The 17,602-nt window shown below is 40.6% G+C and overlaps 2 protein-coding genes across 12 annotated transcripts in view; one reads left to right on the top strand and one right to left on the bottom strand.

Annotated features, from left to right (window-relative positions):
• Positions 1-8,745, top strand: part of Rhea (Talin_middle and talin-RS domain-containing protein rhea) — a 39,260-nt gene extending 30,515 nt beyond the window's left edge. For 5 of the 6 annotated variants that reach the window (XM_076909239.1, XM_076909238.1, XM_076909237.1 and 2 more), the window contains 4 exons: positions 299-1,758; positions 2,140-3,076; positions 6,339-6,977; positions 7,312-8,745. In XM_076909239.1, the coding sequence (XP_076765354.1) occupies positions 299-1,758; positions 2,140-3,076; positions 6,339-6,977; positions 7,312-8,622 (4,347 nt within the window). In that variant the 3' untranslated portion in view covers positions 8,623-8,745. Of the gene's footprint in view, positions 1-298; positions 1,759-2,139; positions 3,077-4,634; positions 4,926-6,338; positions 6,978-7,311 lie in introns of those variants that run through there. The other variant, XM_076909242.1, reaches the window with a different exon arrangement.
• Positions 8,746-13,211: 4,466 nt separating this feature from the next.
• Positions 13,212-16,577, bottom strand: Spds (Spermidine Synthase). 6 transcript variants are annotated; one of them, XM_076909277.1, is made up of 6 exons: positions 16,426-16,577; positions 15,085-15,265; positions 14,445-14,565; positions 14,105-14,351; positions 13,570-13,799; positions 13,212-13,454 (listed from the first exon to the last, which is right to left on the bottom strand). In XM_076909277.1, the coding sequence occupies exons 2-6, from the start codon at positions 15,213-15,215 to the stop codon at positions 13,302-13,304; spliced, it is 882 nt and encodes a 293-aa protein (XP_076765392.1). In that variant the 5' UTR covers positions 15,216-15,265; positions 16,426-16,577; the 3' UTR covers positions 13,212-13,301. The 6 variants fall into 6 exon arrangements, with proteins under 6 accessions (XP_076765392.1, XP_076765394.1, XP_076765391.1 ...); XM_076909279.1 differs by having other exon boundaries at positions 15,085-15,278; positions 16,426-16,541; XM_076909276.1 differs by having other exon boundaries at positions 16,333-16,472.
• Positions 16,578-17,602: the final 1,025 nt, after the last annotated feature.

The following is a 17,602-nucleotide window of genomic DNA, read 5'->3' as shown; positions in this document are numbered from 1 at the left end:
GCCGCATTGAAATGCAGAACTAGCAATTCCAACAGATGATTAACGTGATCTTTCTTTTAGTAGGAACTAGTTGTTGAATCTTTGATGCTTCTCATTTATTTTTTCAATATTTTATTCTTAGACTTCTACAGAGAACAGAATGAAGTTCATTCAGAACAAAAACGAAAAACACTTCACATGTTTGCTATTCTGTCTGCAATGTATTCGTTTATGTTTTTCATTTCCTCCACGAATCGCATAATTTCTCTTCTGATTCGTTACATTTTCACATTGACTACGCGTTTTTTCATTACTATAGCCAAGGCAGAATCTACTGAACGCCGCATCCCGTGTCGGCGAGGCCTCGCACCAAGTGTTGACAACCATAGGGGAGGAAAACGACGCGAATCGGGAGCTGCAAGACATGCTACTAGCCTTGGCCAAAGCTGTGGCCAATTCGACAGCCGCTCTGGTGCTAAAAGCCAAGAACATCGCAGCCACCTGCGAGGATTCCGTAACCCAGAATCGCGTGATCTCAGCGGCCACGCAATGTGCCTTAGCGACATCCCAGTTAGTGGCCTGTGCGAAGGTTGTCGCGCCGACTTTGCACTCGCCAGCCTGTCAAACGCAGCTGATGAACGCCGTCCGTGAAGTGACGAAGGCGGTCGAGGGTCTGTTGGAAGTTTGCAACGAGACCTGCAGCGACGAGACCCTCTTGAAGGAGTTAAACGCTGCTGCGAGCGAAGTCAGCAGAACTCTGAACGACCTGTTGAATCACATAAAGACAGCCACCCGAGGGGAGCGAGCAAAGGAGTCCATCCAAGAAGGAGCAGTGGAAACGATATTGGTCGCCACTGACAAGCTGTTCGCTAGCACTGGAGATGCTGGCGAAATGGTGAGACAGGCGAGAGTGGTCGGTCAAGCAACGGCACAGTTGATTCAGAGTATAAAAGGCGACGCAGAGAAACAGACCGACTCGGAGCAGCAACGTCGATTATTAGTCGCTGCTAAGATGCTCGCCGATGCCACGGCCAAGATGGTGGAAGCTGCTAGACAATGCGCCAGCAGTCCTCACGACGCTAGAATGCAGGATCAGCTTCGCCGCGCTGCCGAAGAACTGAGGGCAGCGACCACTGCTGCTGCTACCCCAGCTTTGAGGAAGAAATTGATCAGCAGAATAGAAGCTTCCGCTAAACAAACCGCATCGTGCGGTTTAGAGCTGGATGCAGCGGAAGAGTTGATAAACAGCTTGAAAGACGAGTTGGGAGAATTTTATAGAGCAGTAGAAGCTGCCTCTTTGAGACCTTTCCCCGACGAGACAACGGAGTCCACTGCTCTGCGGTTAGGCAGCACGTTGAAGAACGTTGGATTCGCTATGGCGCAGCTTCTGTCCGCTGCTAAACAAGGAAACGAGAATTATACCGGAAGCGCGGCTAGAGAAACCGCCTCTGCTCTTAAAGACCTGACCTACGCTGTTCGCGGCGTTGCTGCTACCTCGACGCAACCCGAGACGCAAAAGAAAGTGTTGATGACCGCCGATGACGTGATCCTGAAGTCGTTGAGATTGGTCAAGGAGGCGAGAAGGGCTCTGAAGAACCCGGACAATCCGGAGAACGAGGCCAATCTGGCTGTGGTTGCCAAGGACGTGTCGAATTCTTTGAATAAGTGCGTGTCCTGTTTACCCGGTCAACGGGACGTCGACGAAGCGATCAAGAATATCGAAGACATTACTCAAGTGCTTGGCATGAACGAGTTCCCGCAGACCAACAAGAGTTACGAGTGAGTATACTGGTTTAAAGTATTGATAAGAACTTTGTCGTCAAGTAATGCACTGATAGCTTGTTACAGTTTTTCAGTTATCTCGTTTCACACACTACTTACTATTCACTGACATATATTTGTATCATTAGAGATAACGATGAACTAGAAAGTTTAATAACGCCGAGGGACTAACGCGGCGTAGATGTTTTAAGAACTAAATGTTTATCCTAAGTAATCTCGTAGCGAATTCAATGATTTGGAAATGTTCGATGTGTAGACATTTTTATCCTGTAACAGTGCAGTGCTATTGCATCCAATTTTTTTTTATTATCTCCAATAAATAATTTACATTGAACTTAAATTAATCCAATTAAATGTACTATCGATTTCTCTTCGCAGACAATTACAGAGCGATCTAAATAACGCAGTCTCGAACCTGAACGATGCCTCCTCAAGTGTAGTATCGTCGGTGCGTTCGCCAGTGGAGTTGGCTAACTCCTCCAAGCAATTCACCAACGCTTTCAGAGAGCTATTGGCTGTCGGAATGGAAATCGCCGGTCAGGCACCTATCGAAACTCGAAGTCAAATGGTGGTGTCCTTGAAGAATGTCAGCATGACGTCCAGCAAGTTTCTGGTAACTGCCAAGTCTGTAGCAGCTGATCCAAGCGCTCCAACCGCGAAGAATCAATTATCGGCGTCCACCGCTGATGTATCCGCGAGATTGCGCACAGGTGTTCAAGAACTGAGCAGAGCTTGCGCGGATGTCGTTCGTGTGGCGGAAACCTGTCAAATATTGCCCGACGATGCTTATACTCAGAGAGAAGTGATAGAACAGGGCAAGATTGACTCCGAGAAGGTGTCGCAGGTGTTAGCCGCCCTCCAGGCTGGCTCGAAAGGCACCCAAGCCTGCATAAACGCCGCGAGCACCGTGTCAGGTATCATAGGTGACTTAGACACCACGATCATGTTTGCCACTGCTGGCACCTTGCACGCGGAGAACGAAGGAGACACTTTCGCGGACCACAGAAAGAGTATACTGAAGACAGCCAAGGCTCTGGTCGAAGACACCAAAACACTGGTGGCTGGTGCAGTCTCGTCTCAAGAACAACTGGCAGTCGCGGCTCAGAACGCTGTTTCGACGATCGTTCAACTCGCTGAAGTGGTGAAGTACGGCGCTGCCAGTTTGGGCAGCCAGAATCCGGAGGCTCAAGTGATGCTGATCAACGCGGTGAGAGACGTGGCTTCTGCGCTCGGAGATTTGATACACGCGACCAAAGCAGCCAGCGGGAAACCCATTAACGATCCAAGCATGGCGCATTTGAAGGATTCTGCCAAGGTAAGGCGATTCGCTCGAAATTCGTCCGATGAATCGAAGGGCTTAGGGGATGAAGGATTATGTTACCAAAACGCAGTTTCGTGTAAAGTTAGTTCGATTCTTTGAGTACTAGAGAAATCATTCCGCAAGGTTCATTCCGCTTTGATGCTTATAATGGCGTTTACTACTCAAAGGGTTGATCTATCTGCATTTAACAGCATGTAGCGTATACCCGTTTCATCCGTTCTATATCTCTCATTTAGCGATAGGACGAACTCGAATTGCTCAATAGCTCGAAGTAAATAGATCGTTTTCCCAATGAATGTCACACGACTCGCTTTCGTCCTCGAAGCCCTTCGATCGTCCTCTTTTTGTCGCTTTACTCGTGTTCACGGTCGATGTTGCTGATGGGCAAGGAGCCTCCTGTTGTTGGCTTAGTATTAACTTTGTCTTGGAGAGACGCTTGAATGGAAGGAGCCTGTAACGGAATGGCAACGTCGAGACACATCAGGAAGTAGAGCTTTATGGGGGATGCGTGTGACTTAACAGTGTGTTTGTTCTTCGTTTCACAATTAGTGGCTAGGAGAAGTCTGTGGTTCCAGAATCTTGAAAAAATGGAATTCTTTAACACTTTCTCGGATGTTTGCATTTAGAAACGGGGCAAACAGAATTTCATACTTGTCCTTAATATTCCAAATCAAATATTATATACACAGTTTTGCAATTGGAGTTCATATCTTTTTTTGTTTTATTTATCAGTAAATTTTGAATTCTGAGAACGATCGTCGAAAAGTACAAGATAATAGTAATCGAAAGCCTCGAAGAATGATTTCAGAAGTTTCGATTGGCAAACGCTTAATTAAACAGCATTAACCGCAGCAAGAATGAAAATAACTTACAGAGAGGATGAAATGCGAAGCAGGACACGCGTGATCCCATCGTGGCGAAGCTAACAGTGCCTCAGTGTTCTCTCTCGTTAACACACTAAATTCGGTCTTCACGCTTAACCATGAACCAATATCCCGTTATTTTTTGGGTGGACTTTAATCGACAAACTTTTCCTGTTTACCTCTAACCGACTAAAAAGAAAAAGAAAAAGAAAAAAGAACATCGGTAGACCTAAGAGAGAATTCTCGAGGATCGCATTCACGTGCACGTAAGGTACTCAACGAGAACGGTGTACGTGCCTAGACGAAAGGTTCACTGTTAAACAATTAAAGTCCACCTTACATTCTCCTTATAATCGTTCGATGTTCCGTCTTTTCTTCCGTGTGTGTGACACTACACTCGATCTGTGTTCCTTTGATGGAAAGTTAATCGTAGTTAGAATTTGTAGCTATGCGAGCCAGAGAACCGATTTTTCGCTTTCGAACGAACGAAGCGAACGACACACTATTTTATTCGGGCTTTGTTTTGCTTACTGAGATATGAGATTTGACACGCGACAAAAGTAGTGAGAACATTTGTTTTTTTTTTTTCTTTTTTTCCCTCTATCTTTATTTTATTTGTCACGAAACACTTTGGTGGACTTTAATTGTGAGCTTTCATTGACGACTTTTGGTCTGGCCGATCCGGATAGGTGTTAGAACAGCAGCTACACCAGCAGCTGATGCCTCTGAGCGACGTCGGCGACTCGGAGTCCGAATGGTTCGTGTCCGATCAAGAGGAGGAGCTGATGCGTCTGCTCTCAGCCTCAGAGAGCGAACAACCGTCTCAGCGAACTTCCGATTTGCTGTTGCTCATGTAGCCGAACCGTTTACCCTTTCTATTTTGTGACTATTTCGGGATTGGTTTTAGACGAACGTAGCGTTTTACCCTTTTGGTACATCGTATAATCAATTATTTTGCTTGGTTCAAATTTTCCGATATCTAGTCACACACTATTTGCACGTAGCTTTTCTCACGAGCAATATATGTTTCTGGAAAAAAAAACGAACGAGAAGAAAGAGAATGATAAGCTCTTGGTACATGGTGCTGAAAGGGTGAAAACCAGCTTGTACGAAATTTCTCTCTGAAAAAATTGAACGCTCGCAACGGATTCCAACGGAACAATGTTATCGACGATCTTTCGAACGAACTAAGACAACAACGAGGAGGACTTGGTGACGAATTTGCGCGCAAATTTGCACTCTACAGTTCTAAATACATTTCTCGAAGCGTTTGTAGCTTAGAATTCTTTGTACTCAAAGAACGTCGCAAGTAGCATAGCAATTCAGCAATTTAATCGTACCACGAAAGTAGTAACAGGACGCGCTTCTGCTGCATTTTCAGTAATTCATACGCATTCGTATTCTAGACATCATTCTTGCCATGCGAACAATTTGTATCGTGCTTCCGTCGAGATCTTACTACACTTTGTACCATACTTCATTTTTCCTTCTTATCGATACTTTTTTCTCTCTCTCACCCCACTCCCCCTCGTTTTTTTTTTGTAACGAAATAAATCATCAGATTTTTACTACGTCATACGTCTTTACACGAGACCATTAATCCATCCGTGAACAGAAATTTTTTTAAAACGAAGCAACTTTTAGGTACGTACACTCTACCAGCAAACGTGTGTGCATTAACGATTAATAGCACCGTGCTTGATGCTTCGTCAACTAATTTGGGGATTAATATATTATTTTGCCGTTTGTCGAAGAAACTTTGAAATTTTCGATGATTTTTCAATGTACAATAATTACAACTAATGGATTGTACATTTTAAAGGGGCAGCAAGCTGTAGGCTGTATTTTAATTAATATAACATACGGTCACTGAACATTGTCACTAATCATATCACGAGTATTTAAGAGATTTAGTATTAGAAATAGATCTGCTAGAAGGAATATTAACTTCGTGCTTTCATTTATATTCTAATGTCATTTTGTAACGACAAGTTCGATCTTCTTTACGATCTCTCATCTGTTATCTAATAATGCTGTTAAAGGATCCACTAACCACTTTTATCAAGGTTCTTGTGCAGCAGAACATATCCCCGTCATTTTTATTCGAAATACGTGACTGACAACCATTCTATTAACTCCATAACATGTCCCATTCTAAAAATCACATAATTCAGAATCGAATACCCACGAATATAACGTGATCGTGTAATCCAAAGTTACGCGTAACATATTACAATTGAATATTAAGAATTGCATTATTTAAGTGATTTTTAGACCGATTCATTAATAATTCTCATATTCACCATCAACGATGAGTACACAAAAAACAGTACCCAAACAATCAGACCCGAGAATAGGACGAACTGTAATTTCCTTAATTTTTTCCTCTTCAGGTGATGGTAACCAACGTGACGTCCCTGTTGAAAACGGTAAAAGCCGTCGAAGACGAGCATACTCGCGGTACCAGGGCCCTGGAGTCGACCATCGAGGCGATAGCCCAAGAGATCCGCACTCTGAACACCCCGGAGACGCAGAAAACCAACGTGACGCCGGAGGACTTGGTTCGTTGCACAAAGAGCATCACCGTCTCGACGGCGAAAGCGGTGGCTGCTGGGAACAGTTGCAAACAGGACGACATAATCGTCGCTGCAAATATGGGACGGAAGGCCATCAGCGACATGCTGACCATTTGTAAAGGAGCCGCGTACAATTGCGCGGAGACGGACGAACTGAGAGAGAGGACGCTACAGGCCGGCCACGATGTCGCCATTAATTACAGGGAGTTGTTGCAAGCAATCCTGCAAATATCCTCGAGATCCGGCGACGCGAAGCACACCTTGCCACCTATTAGCAGAAAGATCGCCCAGAGCGTCACCGAATTGGTGGCTGTGGCTGAATTGCTGAAGGGTACCGACTGGGTGGACCCCGACGACCCCACGGTCATCGCGGAGAACGAGCTGCTGGGTGCTGCGGCTAGTATCGATGCCGCTGCGAAGAAGCTTGCTAGCTTGCGACCCAGAAGGAGCATACAGGTAAGCGTCTTTAGTGGTACCGTTGTCGCTAGTGGTGGAGGCAAATTTCAGTATGTTTTCAAAGCATCGTACGCAGTGGGACACTGACGCGGGAGACTAGGAAGCAGTCTGATTTCCGTAAGATATGTTTGATATTCTTGGTTGTTTTTTGAAGAATCGACCAGGAATCAAACATATTATTATGGCGATCGGAGAAGTCGACTGAAATGTATGGTAAGGTGGAAGTCTCATCTTGCGATCAAATATTGAATTGAAGTTTGATTAATGATGTACTTCGATCGATGAAATGCTTCTGATTGTGTTGTATTGTAAATTTTCCATCTTTACGTTGTAGGAAGCGAACGAAGACATGAACTTCGACGAAATGATCTTAGAAGCGGCCAAATCGATCGCAGCCGCGACGTCGGCGCTTATAAAAGCAGCCAGTGCCGCTCAGAGGGAGTTAATAGCAACGGGGAAAGTATCTCGAACGCCTTTGACCAGCTCCGACGACGGCCAATGGTCCGAAGGTCTGATCTCTGCCGCGAGGATGGTCGCAGCTGCGACACATAGCCTCGTGGAGTCTGCGAACTCTTTGGTGCAAGGCGTCAGCTCCGAGGAGAAGTTAATTTCCAGCGCTAAACAGGTCGCCAGCAGCACAGCGCAGTTGTTGGTTGCTTGCAAGGTGAAAGCGGATCCGGACAGCGATAGTACGAAACGCTTGCAAGCAGCAGGAAATGCCGTGAAACGTGCCACGGACAATTTGGTGCGAGCAGCCCAGCAGGCGATCCAACACGAGGAGGACAGATCTTTGATTTTGAACCGCAGAATGGTGGGAGGAATCGCTCAGGAGATAAATGCTAGATCGGAAGTTCTGCGCATCGAAAGAGAACTAGAGGAAGCTAGGGGAAGACTGACCGCCATTCGACAGGCGAAATACAAGAACCGCCCAGACTTGGCTGACACCGACACCGAAGCCGAGCAGAGCGGCTACGAGGGTTACACCACCAGATACGAGACCAGAGCTTACGATTCTCAATCGCACATGAACCACAGTTTGGACCAATTGCAATCCGCAACGCACAACATCAGCCAGCTCGCTGCTGACAGTCAGAGCTTAGTCAGCCCGGAGAAGGTTCACTCTACGCAGAGCACTTTGGAGAGAAAAATGAAGGACAGCCAGTACCGATCCGCTATGGAGGGTCACTACGGATCGGTTGAGAAGAAGTACAACGAGAACCAGTACGATAGACGATACGGTTCGGATAGTCCGTACGTTATTTCCGACAAGAAACTTATCGATAGTTTGCCTGGTCAGTACAGTTCGATCGAAAGGAAGATCAATCAAGAGAGTTACAGTACTATCGAAAAGAAGCAGTTGGATGGTCCGTATCCGCCTGTCCGTACTCTGACTTACTCTCCAGCGTCTCCAACGCGCAAGGCCTTCCAGGAGCAGCAGCAGCAACACTCTTTCGAGAAGTTCCAAGATCAATACTCCAACGACGAACGATCCTACGAGCAAAAGACAATCGAGGGTGACACCCTGGAGGAACGTATGATGAAGCAGTCGATGACGCACAAAGTCACCGAGAAAAAGACCGTCACTATGACCATGTCCAGCAGGCAGGAGTCTAACACGAAGACCTTCCGGTTCGAGGAGAAGTAAAAAAGTTGTGGACAAAAGGAATTTCTATGGTAATTACATAGAGCAGGGCATACCTCACCGATTTCACGAGTATATATTATAGTACATTAAAGATGGATGTTCCTGGTGGTGGAACAGGTATCATAGCTTTCATAGCAGCTTGTCATTGGTATAATACTTGTAGGATTAAGGTTACAACAAATTTCTGACGACACCAAGTGTATTTATTTGTGGACAAGTAATGCTTAACACTTTGGCAACAAACTAAGATACGAAATATTGTTGGAATAATGACATTTTTTATTGCTGCTCGAAATTACGAAAAATAAATCAGACGAAATAGCAGTTGAACAGATCGTATAGTAATTTTTATACTTTTTTAGACGAAAGTATATTTTTCAATTGAATATTATGATAGAGATCGTTCCAGAATAAATGCAGCCACAAATTAGAAGCTTAATAGAATGGTTAATAAATATCTTATTTTCAAATAGTAGAACATAAGAGATAAGAAATAATAACGAGCTGAATAATGGATAGTTCTTATAATGAAACTTATACGCGTATCAAGTAAATCATATATTTTTGTTTCTTTAGACTTATTTTTGGATATAAATAACAACGTAGAGTAATTAAAGGGAGTTGCATGAATATCAAGAATATCACGGCAAGATATATCAAGAGTAGCATCAAAAATAAGTCTTTATTTGTAGAAATACTTAAGTAACAGAGCGTGGCCATGCACATAGCGAGTAGAAATACGAACGGATAATTAAAACAATTTACTTTATTATTGCCAAGGGGTTAAGTAAAATATAAATTTATTATATTTAATCTTGTCGAATACAAGCGTACGATTACGATAAATTCACCAGGTCAATTGAAACGATACAATTGTATTCACGAACAATTTGTCACTGATATATGAAAAATGCATTTGCATGTCTTCGCATGATAATCTTCCGCGATAAAATAATAGAAGAAGTGTTCTTAGATAGAGTCAATGTGCTTTCGAAATTTGCCTTCATAGGAACGAACATTGGACAATAACCGTCCACAATCTCCGCGAACTTATTCACGTCAATTTAATATAAACGATATTAAGGAAAACAATGGATGCGCACTACGTTTATACCATTTTGTACGGACAATCTTCCGTGTGTTTTGATAGAATATTCATTTTTGGCATTTTGAAATACTTTTTCCAGGATATACTCGAGGAATTTATCGAAATGTTTGTATTTACAGTTGAAGAACAATTTGGGTGAGCAGAGATGATTTTACACTTGAAATCCGCACTTTTTGGAACTTATATTTATATTTAAAAACAACATATGCTTGTCCCTCGATTTACACGGGCCTTTTTCACTTGTATAATATCTACTTTCGTATATCATAATTCTACTGGCATTATTTTGTACACTACAATCTTTCCAACCGACATAATTCTGAATTATGGAAAAAAGAAAGAGACGCGAGAATCCAATATAGCGTGTAAATCGAGGGATACGTTCATTATGAAGTCAGTTTTACGCATGCAGAGTTTATCGACGCCCAGGAGTATGCAAGCATAATGGCATCGGTTCACGTTGAAAACTTCGATCAACCGGTACCCAAAAAAGTATGCCCGTCCGTGATTTCGTTGACTCGTCGGTGCACAAGAGGAGTCCCTAACATCGTTTAATTCCTTATCGCACGCCCTCGCTATTGTAAGAGACAAAGATGATCGAATTCTAGACAATCTCTTTTTTTTTTAGCGATAGTAGAGGGCTACCCGCTCCATGGCACGAGGGCGGAAAAACTCCTTAAATTTAGAGCGCACAAACCTGCCTTATACAAGAAAATGGCGCGTAATCTTTGCACGTGGTAACTCGGCTTTATGGTACGCAACCCCGCGAGGAGGACCGTTTCCTTTCCTCCTTTCCATTCTTTTATTCTTTGGCTTTCGACAATCGAGTAATAGCCGTAAACCTGATTTAATTTAGATCTAATTTATGGTAATTTTAAGTTTAATACCACGGATTAACAAGAGAAGCAACATATCATTTGATTTTATTAACTTTCAGACAACGTGCGGCCTGGTCCCACGGTGTCCACGCCCGTTTCCCCTTAACCACTTTCCGGCTTTTTGTTCTTTCTCTCTCTCTCTCTATCTCTCTCCCTCTCTCGGGATTAACATTAATGCTTAAGTGTGCCCTTTTGTTCATTCTGGAAGCTCTGTTCGTTGCTTGAACTCGTTCGTTACTTTATCTAGATTACGTTCTGTTTGCCTCATTTCACCATTCATTCGCGGTGGCTCGTTTCCGATAATTTCGACGGGACGGTTCAATCGTCGGACTTTTCGAGTCAGGGCTGTCCAACTAAATCTTTTCCTTGTGACTGGAGACACAGGAATATCTCGTAGACGATCGAAGATGTGATTGGTATGGAGTTAGGCATTTTATGGTCTAAATAGTTTCTAGTAAATGCTATTAGGTATGTCAATTCTTTGATCGCATACTTCCTTCGACACCTTGACCGATCGCACCACCGAGAAATACTTCACTAGTGTAGATTCTCGCAATATTAATTACTAATATAAATACTACATTGGTGTAGATTTTCGCGGTATAATTATTTTGACGATATCTGCTTGCATTACTCCTTTCAGTAGGATTATTTATCTCTACGTTACATATTTCGACTAGGCAGCTGTAGGGGCAAAGTTTTTTTCAAATGAAATAATATTTGAGATATGGAAAAAATTGCAAGTTAAAATATTTCTAACGTGAAACGGTTTTACGTATAGAGTAGGCAATTTATTTTTATTATTGCAAAAGTCGAGCTTTTCCGATTGTAGAAAGTAAAATTGATGAGAGTTAATTGCAAAATTATGCGAAATTTAAAGTGGTTTTGCAAACACTAATTGAAGCTAGTATATTATAGAAATTTTATTAATAAGCGTGCAGAAGTCTCGTAAGAATTATTAATAGAAAGTATCCGCACATGTACATAACTTTAAGCCTGGATCACAGAACTTAGGTACCTAAATGTTGTAACTCGATTACTCGAATTATTATTATTCCCTTTTATACGAAAATTATACTAAATATTATAGAACGCTATTCGAATATTAGCAAGACGATCGATTGTAAAGAGGTTGTCTTGATTTTTGAATATTTAAAAGAGATTATTTTACATACTAGAATCCATTTTACAATTTTATATACTTTAGGCATTTTTAAACGTTTAATGCACGAATCATTAAGTACGTATTTACTAACGTAGCATTTTTACTATGGAAACGAAACGTTATAGTCTAGAGTTAAATAGGAGGTATAGTAAATTTTTAGAAATCGAATTAAAAAGGTGTAAGCACAGAGGACACGAAAGTGTTTGAAATTCTTTTTCTCGAAAGAAAAAAGAAAACGTAGGCAAGTCGTGGAAAAATGAAAGTGGACTGAAAATTGATTGGAAGGTCGATGGTTGGACAGACCTGTGCCAAGTGATCGATTAGTGCAATTATCGTTAGTCTTTCGAGGATGGACGAAGAGTTTGTAAATAAGTAGTTAAATATTTCGCGTGAAATTCTTGACGGGAAATCGATAAAACGGAAAGAAAAGTGCCTGAGTCTAATGAGCTGCCGCTTTTTCATATGCTCGTAGCGAATTCGTAGAATTCTCGAATGTTTACCAAAAAGTCCAGATGCTTTATCAATGTTCGATAGTGTAACTATGAAACGGTATAAGAAAAGGTGCAAAAAAATAAGCAAAAAACGAGGAGTCCCTTTGTACGAAAAAAAGTCGTTTTCCAAAAAAAAAAAAGAAGAAGAGAGCGAGGAGACAGATTTTTTTACTGACAAGCTCTTCCAAAGGGACTCGCATAAATACATAAATATATACATCATTGCATTTAGCGTTATATAAACATATATATTTTTAGAATGAATCGCCAATTGTATTTTTATTTTATATACTTATAGGTGTGTGCCATGATATATGTATGCATATATACATATATATAAAGGAAAATATATGTATAAATATAAACGAATGAAACCATACGAGACCATTATACCATAGATTATACATATATTATATATTAAATATATATGTTGCTAATGCATATTAAAGAAAGGGAAAGAAAGTGCAACGAGAGAAAGAATTTTTACAAGTTTTAACACTTTGAGTCATTGTTTTGACAATTCAGATTTATATACAAGATATTTTTAATCGTTATTTTTAGTACAATCGGTTATGTCTCATCGTGGAGTGTTACAAGTTGTAATATTATATTATATTATATTATTGCTTTATTCTTATTATTAAATTACAGTCTACTACGTACAGTGGGGATGATTATTACGATGTGAATATTATTTTATTATCACTATTATTATTATTATTATTATTATTATTATTATTATTATTATTATTATTATTATATTACAATGGATATAGATATTAGCGTTAATTAAATTCAAATAATAAAGAATTTCTAACATTTCCTTATTGTATTTATGGAGTGTTGTATGTCGTGGGTGCATGTCTTTTATATATGTACGTACAAGCATTGTATGAAGTGTACAAGGCGTCCAGGATCAATTTTTTAAAAAGTACGAAAGTACCACGTCGTGGTAATCGAGCTATCGATTCTCGTGCATATTAAAAGTTTCGATTCAAGAAAAGATTTTAAATTAATCGGTCAGAATATTTGAATGACTAGTGTTTATCGAGCGCCTCGTTCAACGTTTTCGTTATGAACCTTGGTAGAACGAACGCAGCTCTGTGTACCTCGTCGCTGTAGTACTTCATGTTCATTTCATCGAGTTCCTTGTCGCTGAAAATCTTCCGCGGCTCTTTGAAATTCGTTTCCTGAAAATGTCGTTTCGATCGATTAGTTTCTCATCCAGAATTTGTTCACGGACATTCGCGAGCGTAAATATTAATCTCGTCGAGAGTGGAGAAATAGCGAGTTGTGTGTGCTCACAGGACTCAAACTTCCGAGCACGAAGCCGATTTGTCCCGTGGGATACGTCGGCACGGAAACAACTCCGTACGATGCAACCGGAAATATGGATTTACAATGTTGCAGAGTTCGTGCTACGTGATCGAGATTTAGCCACGCTGTGCCCGCTTGGCTGCAAACGATCCCATCGCGTTTCAATGCGCTCTTCATTAAACTGAAGTACGATTCCTGGAACAGACACTCGGCTGGACCTGCAATTTAAGAATGGTTCTCTTTTTGCGCAGTTCATAAGTTTTCTGCATTTATTAAAACCTTGCTGGCCGATGACGCATTGGTACGTCTTTTAAATTCAAAATTTAGTAGCCGCTGACGTTATCTAAATTTAATCGTAATACATAAAGAAATAACGTATGTATTATTAATATGGTAACGACCAGCAATGTATTAATATTGCTCGAGTCGAATCAATGAAATGTATATGGTTAATCATTAGATGTTTCGAGATCCAATTATTATTAATTGTATTTTTACAGTTAATTAAAAAATATCTACTTACCGATAGGATCACTGCTATCCGTGATTATAACGTCGAATTCTCCCCTGTGTTGCTTCAAGAACTCGAAACCGTCGCCCACGTTAAGGGTAACTTTAGGATGCTCCAAACCTACTCCCATAGTAGGTAAATATTTTTTCGAAACCTCCAATACTTTTGGATCGATTTCGACTTGCACGATTCGTTCCACTTGGGGATGTTTCGCGACTTCACGAGTGACTCCCCCATCTCCACCTCCGACTATCAAAACCTACGAAAAAGTAAAATTATTCTTGATAATCGGTGGTTCTCTTTTAACTATTTGTTTTCTAGAACTGCGGCGTATTTATACGAAGTCTCTTACTGTTCTCGGGTTCGAATGGCTGCACAGTGGCAGGAAAGCAATCATCTCCTGGTACGAAAATTCGTCTCTCTCCGTGCATTGTATGATACCATCTAAAATTAGGGCCCTTCCATGTGATTTCCTGTGCGTGTATAATTAAAACAAGTTCGCCTTCAGACAATGACAGATAACTCGCTGGTTTCATTTCATTTCCGTTCTATATTTTCTTTCTTTCTTTCTTCTCTGTATTAATAGATTTCATACGTTTTCTTTTAGGCACTTGAAAAAAAATACTACCTTGCACGAAAAACAGAGATAACGAACGCTCTGTTACCGCAATCCCTTGCTGTCAAGGAAATATGTACATATTTTGTACAAACGGAAGATTAGATATTTTATACATTTCGAAAGAATACACGATATAATTCTAAAAATGAATTGTGCAACGGCGAGGCTAAGAATAGTAACAGTTCCACGGTAGAAGATACCAGATTCATAAAAAAAAAGGTACGCGGTGTTAAATCGCGAAGTGTCAAAACTCGATTTCTTCGCGAATCCAAACTAACCATCTATCGACATATCCTCTCGGTCGAACTTAAAACCGATTCGTCGCGCACCCGGCGAATATACGCACACGTATAGTAGAAATGGCAATATTTACGTGTCAAGGACCATCACGTCTTGATACTGCGATCGTTCGCGATGAAGTATCTTGATCACCTCGAGGGACAGCGATACACCTGGCCAGAGATCGTTGATTTCGCTGAACCATCCAGGTTTGATCGCATCCATTTCTTTCCGTTCCGCTTATTCGCGAGCCGCCGAGATGTTTCGCGATTCAACTGAAAGTAGACACTGTCGGTCGGTTAATCGTGGACGGAGGAAAATAAAAGTGTGCATTTTTTTATGCGGCCAAACATGTTTCTCCTCCACCGCGGCGGAGCGGAGCTTGAAAGAAGAAATGGCGAAACTCGTTTGTCACCTGTGTATTCGTGCTGATAGCATACGGCCGTCGATGCGGTGTGCTCGATTTATGTATACAAGTGCCGTTTTGCCCGCGAAATTGTTAAAAATATGGCAGGTCACTTGCTAATGAATATTTCATTCGCCGAGAATAATTGTTTTCTGAACGTGAATAAGTTTCAGTCCAGCAGTTTATTTACGATGTTGTTATAAAAGCTATTTTTTCAGCGCGATATTAGTATGTTTCAAGAATGCAGCACGTCGCGTGTAGTCGCGTAAACAGTCAAGCGTGCAGAATTATCGATCGTTAACATTTGGATATACAGCTAATAAACATCTGTTTCTAAATTCCCATCCTATATATATTTAATAACACGTGTTTATGAAATTCTCGTGTCGTTATAATCATAGTAAATTTCGATGCTAAGAATAGAATTTACTCTAAGCTTCTAATAGAAGTTTCATCGATCATTAATAAAAAAATAATTATTTCAGTCAGAACTCAATTTATTTATATTTATAAAAAAATAAAAGAGCAATCTATGTCAAAAGTGCTATGGATAACTTAATAAAACCATCGAGCAGGACACAAATCCAGAACCCAATTGTTCCAAGAAATACTTCACTCCCTAACAGACCACTTCGTTGTCCAACGTTCATCCACGACAAAAGAAGAAGCACTCGTTTCGAATTAAAAAAGAACTACCGTCAGCATCAATCATGACAAGTACGGTCGTTCCCACGTTGCGAGACAAAATTTAAGCATAATATTCGAAACGTTCCAACCAGTTCACCAGTAGAAACAATAAGGATGTCACCAGAGTAAGCTGAAGAGAGGGACGTTTCGATGATAAATTGAACCCAATTCTCAGACCGTCTAATTACACCGTGCAAGTAATTCCCTTCGTCCAGATCAATGCCTGAATAGAACGAAATGAAGTTGTACCGTGTAAAATGGGCGAGCAGACGACGGAGCAGGCCTTCGAAACGGAAGCACGAGTAAGACTAACAAGTGGAAAGTTGACGAGAATTTACTTACCCAGCGGTTGGTTGCTCTTATCAGCATCCGTCTCTCAGTGCTCCGATAATGATGGTTCAACCATGGACAAGATAACTAGCGTGCTCCGTATCATCTTTATTCGAAACCGAAATCCGTTTTAAACCGTGATTCGGAAAACCGATAAACGATTAAAGGGGGAAGTAATAGTTTTTCCCCACTTCGACTTGATTGAGATGATAGGAGAACTTTTTACGCGTGATAAGCGGGAATTAGTCGAGGGCCACGAGTCGTATGCATCGTAGATGCATATTTTTATTGCAATTCCGTAATTTTTACCATTTAGATTATTATAAAAGCTTTCTTTTATTATTGTTGACTATTTTTAAGTGGAGGCCTCTTTATTGCATACAAAAATCTACTTCTGGACTTGGATCTTCCATAACTTTCTGTTTGTTCTAATAACAAATTGTAAATAAAGTATCCAGAAGATACCATTTATCTGTAGTAGTAGTCATCGTTCCAATCATTTACTCTTCCAAAGTCTAAATTGTTATTAAAGTATTTACTTGGTAATTAAGATTATTTCCCATTCGCGAATAAGTGAAAAAATTGCCCTTTGAGATATGTACACGCATCCAATATCTGTTTGACGATTGGTTGTTTATTAACGCTTTTCTTCGAAACAATCGCAAAACAACACTATTTTTAACCAGATGTTAATTCATTTCTATCATCTTTTTCCTGACATATTTTCCGAACGATGATTTAAAAGTGTTCACAAATGTTTTTCTCTTCTTTGGAAAAATATATACATATACATATTTGTTTTCAATCTTTCAAACTCGTACCATGAGATATAATCTCATACGCATTAATAGCAATGCAGTGTTTCCTTGGTGCATCAGGGTCAATTACGTTTGTTAGATACAACTGATTTGTAATTCTATTAATAGGAAAATAATAGGAAAAGTACATGCTCGAATAAGTATGTTCAACCTTGACCTCTTACCTTCCTTGTATTTAGATTGATTTCAGTAAACATTGCAAAATTAAAATAATTACATCTCCAGATGTTTTTCATAATGTATTCGTAAAAAATTCCTATCAAAAAGATCAAAACTATAATTAGATAAGTAGTTTCATTCAGGAGAGACTAATATTTGTACTAAAAAAATTAATTTTGAGAACGCCAAGTAAAGTAATTGGGTCAAAATTT

This window comes from Xylocopa sonorina, chromosome 1 (genome assembly GCF_050948175.1).
Source record: "Xylocopa sonorina isolate GNS202 chromosome 1, iyXylSono1_principal, whole genome shotgun sequence".
In the NCBI taxonomy this organism is placed as follows: Eukaryota; Metazoa; Arthropoda; class Insecta; order Hymenoptera; family Apidae; genus Xylocopa; species Xylocopa sonorina.
Note: the sequence above shows the minus strand (reverse complement) of the source record. Positions and strands in the feature narration are given on the sequence as shown.

What these genes read in the sequence shown, in the direction of transcription:
- Spds (XM_076909277.1), bottom strand. Translation starts at nt 15,215, where the DNA reads ATGGATGCGATCAAACCTGGATGGTTCAGCGAAATCAACGATCTCTGG. An exon ending in GGATAGCAGTGATCCTATCG is followed by an intron (nt 13,800 to 14,104) that starts GTAAGTAGATAT and finishes CTTAAATTGCAG; the next exon opens with GTCCAGCCGAGTGTCTGTTC. An exon ending in TGCTCGGAAGTTTGAGTCCT is followed by an intron (nt 13,455 to 13,569) that starts GTGAGCACACAC and finishes CGACATTTTCAG; the next exon opens with GAAACGAATTTCAAAGAGCC.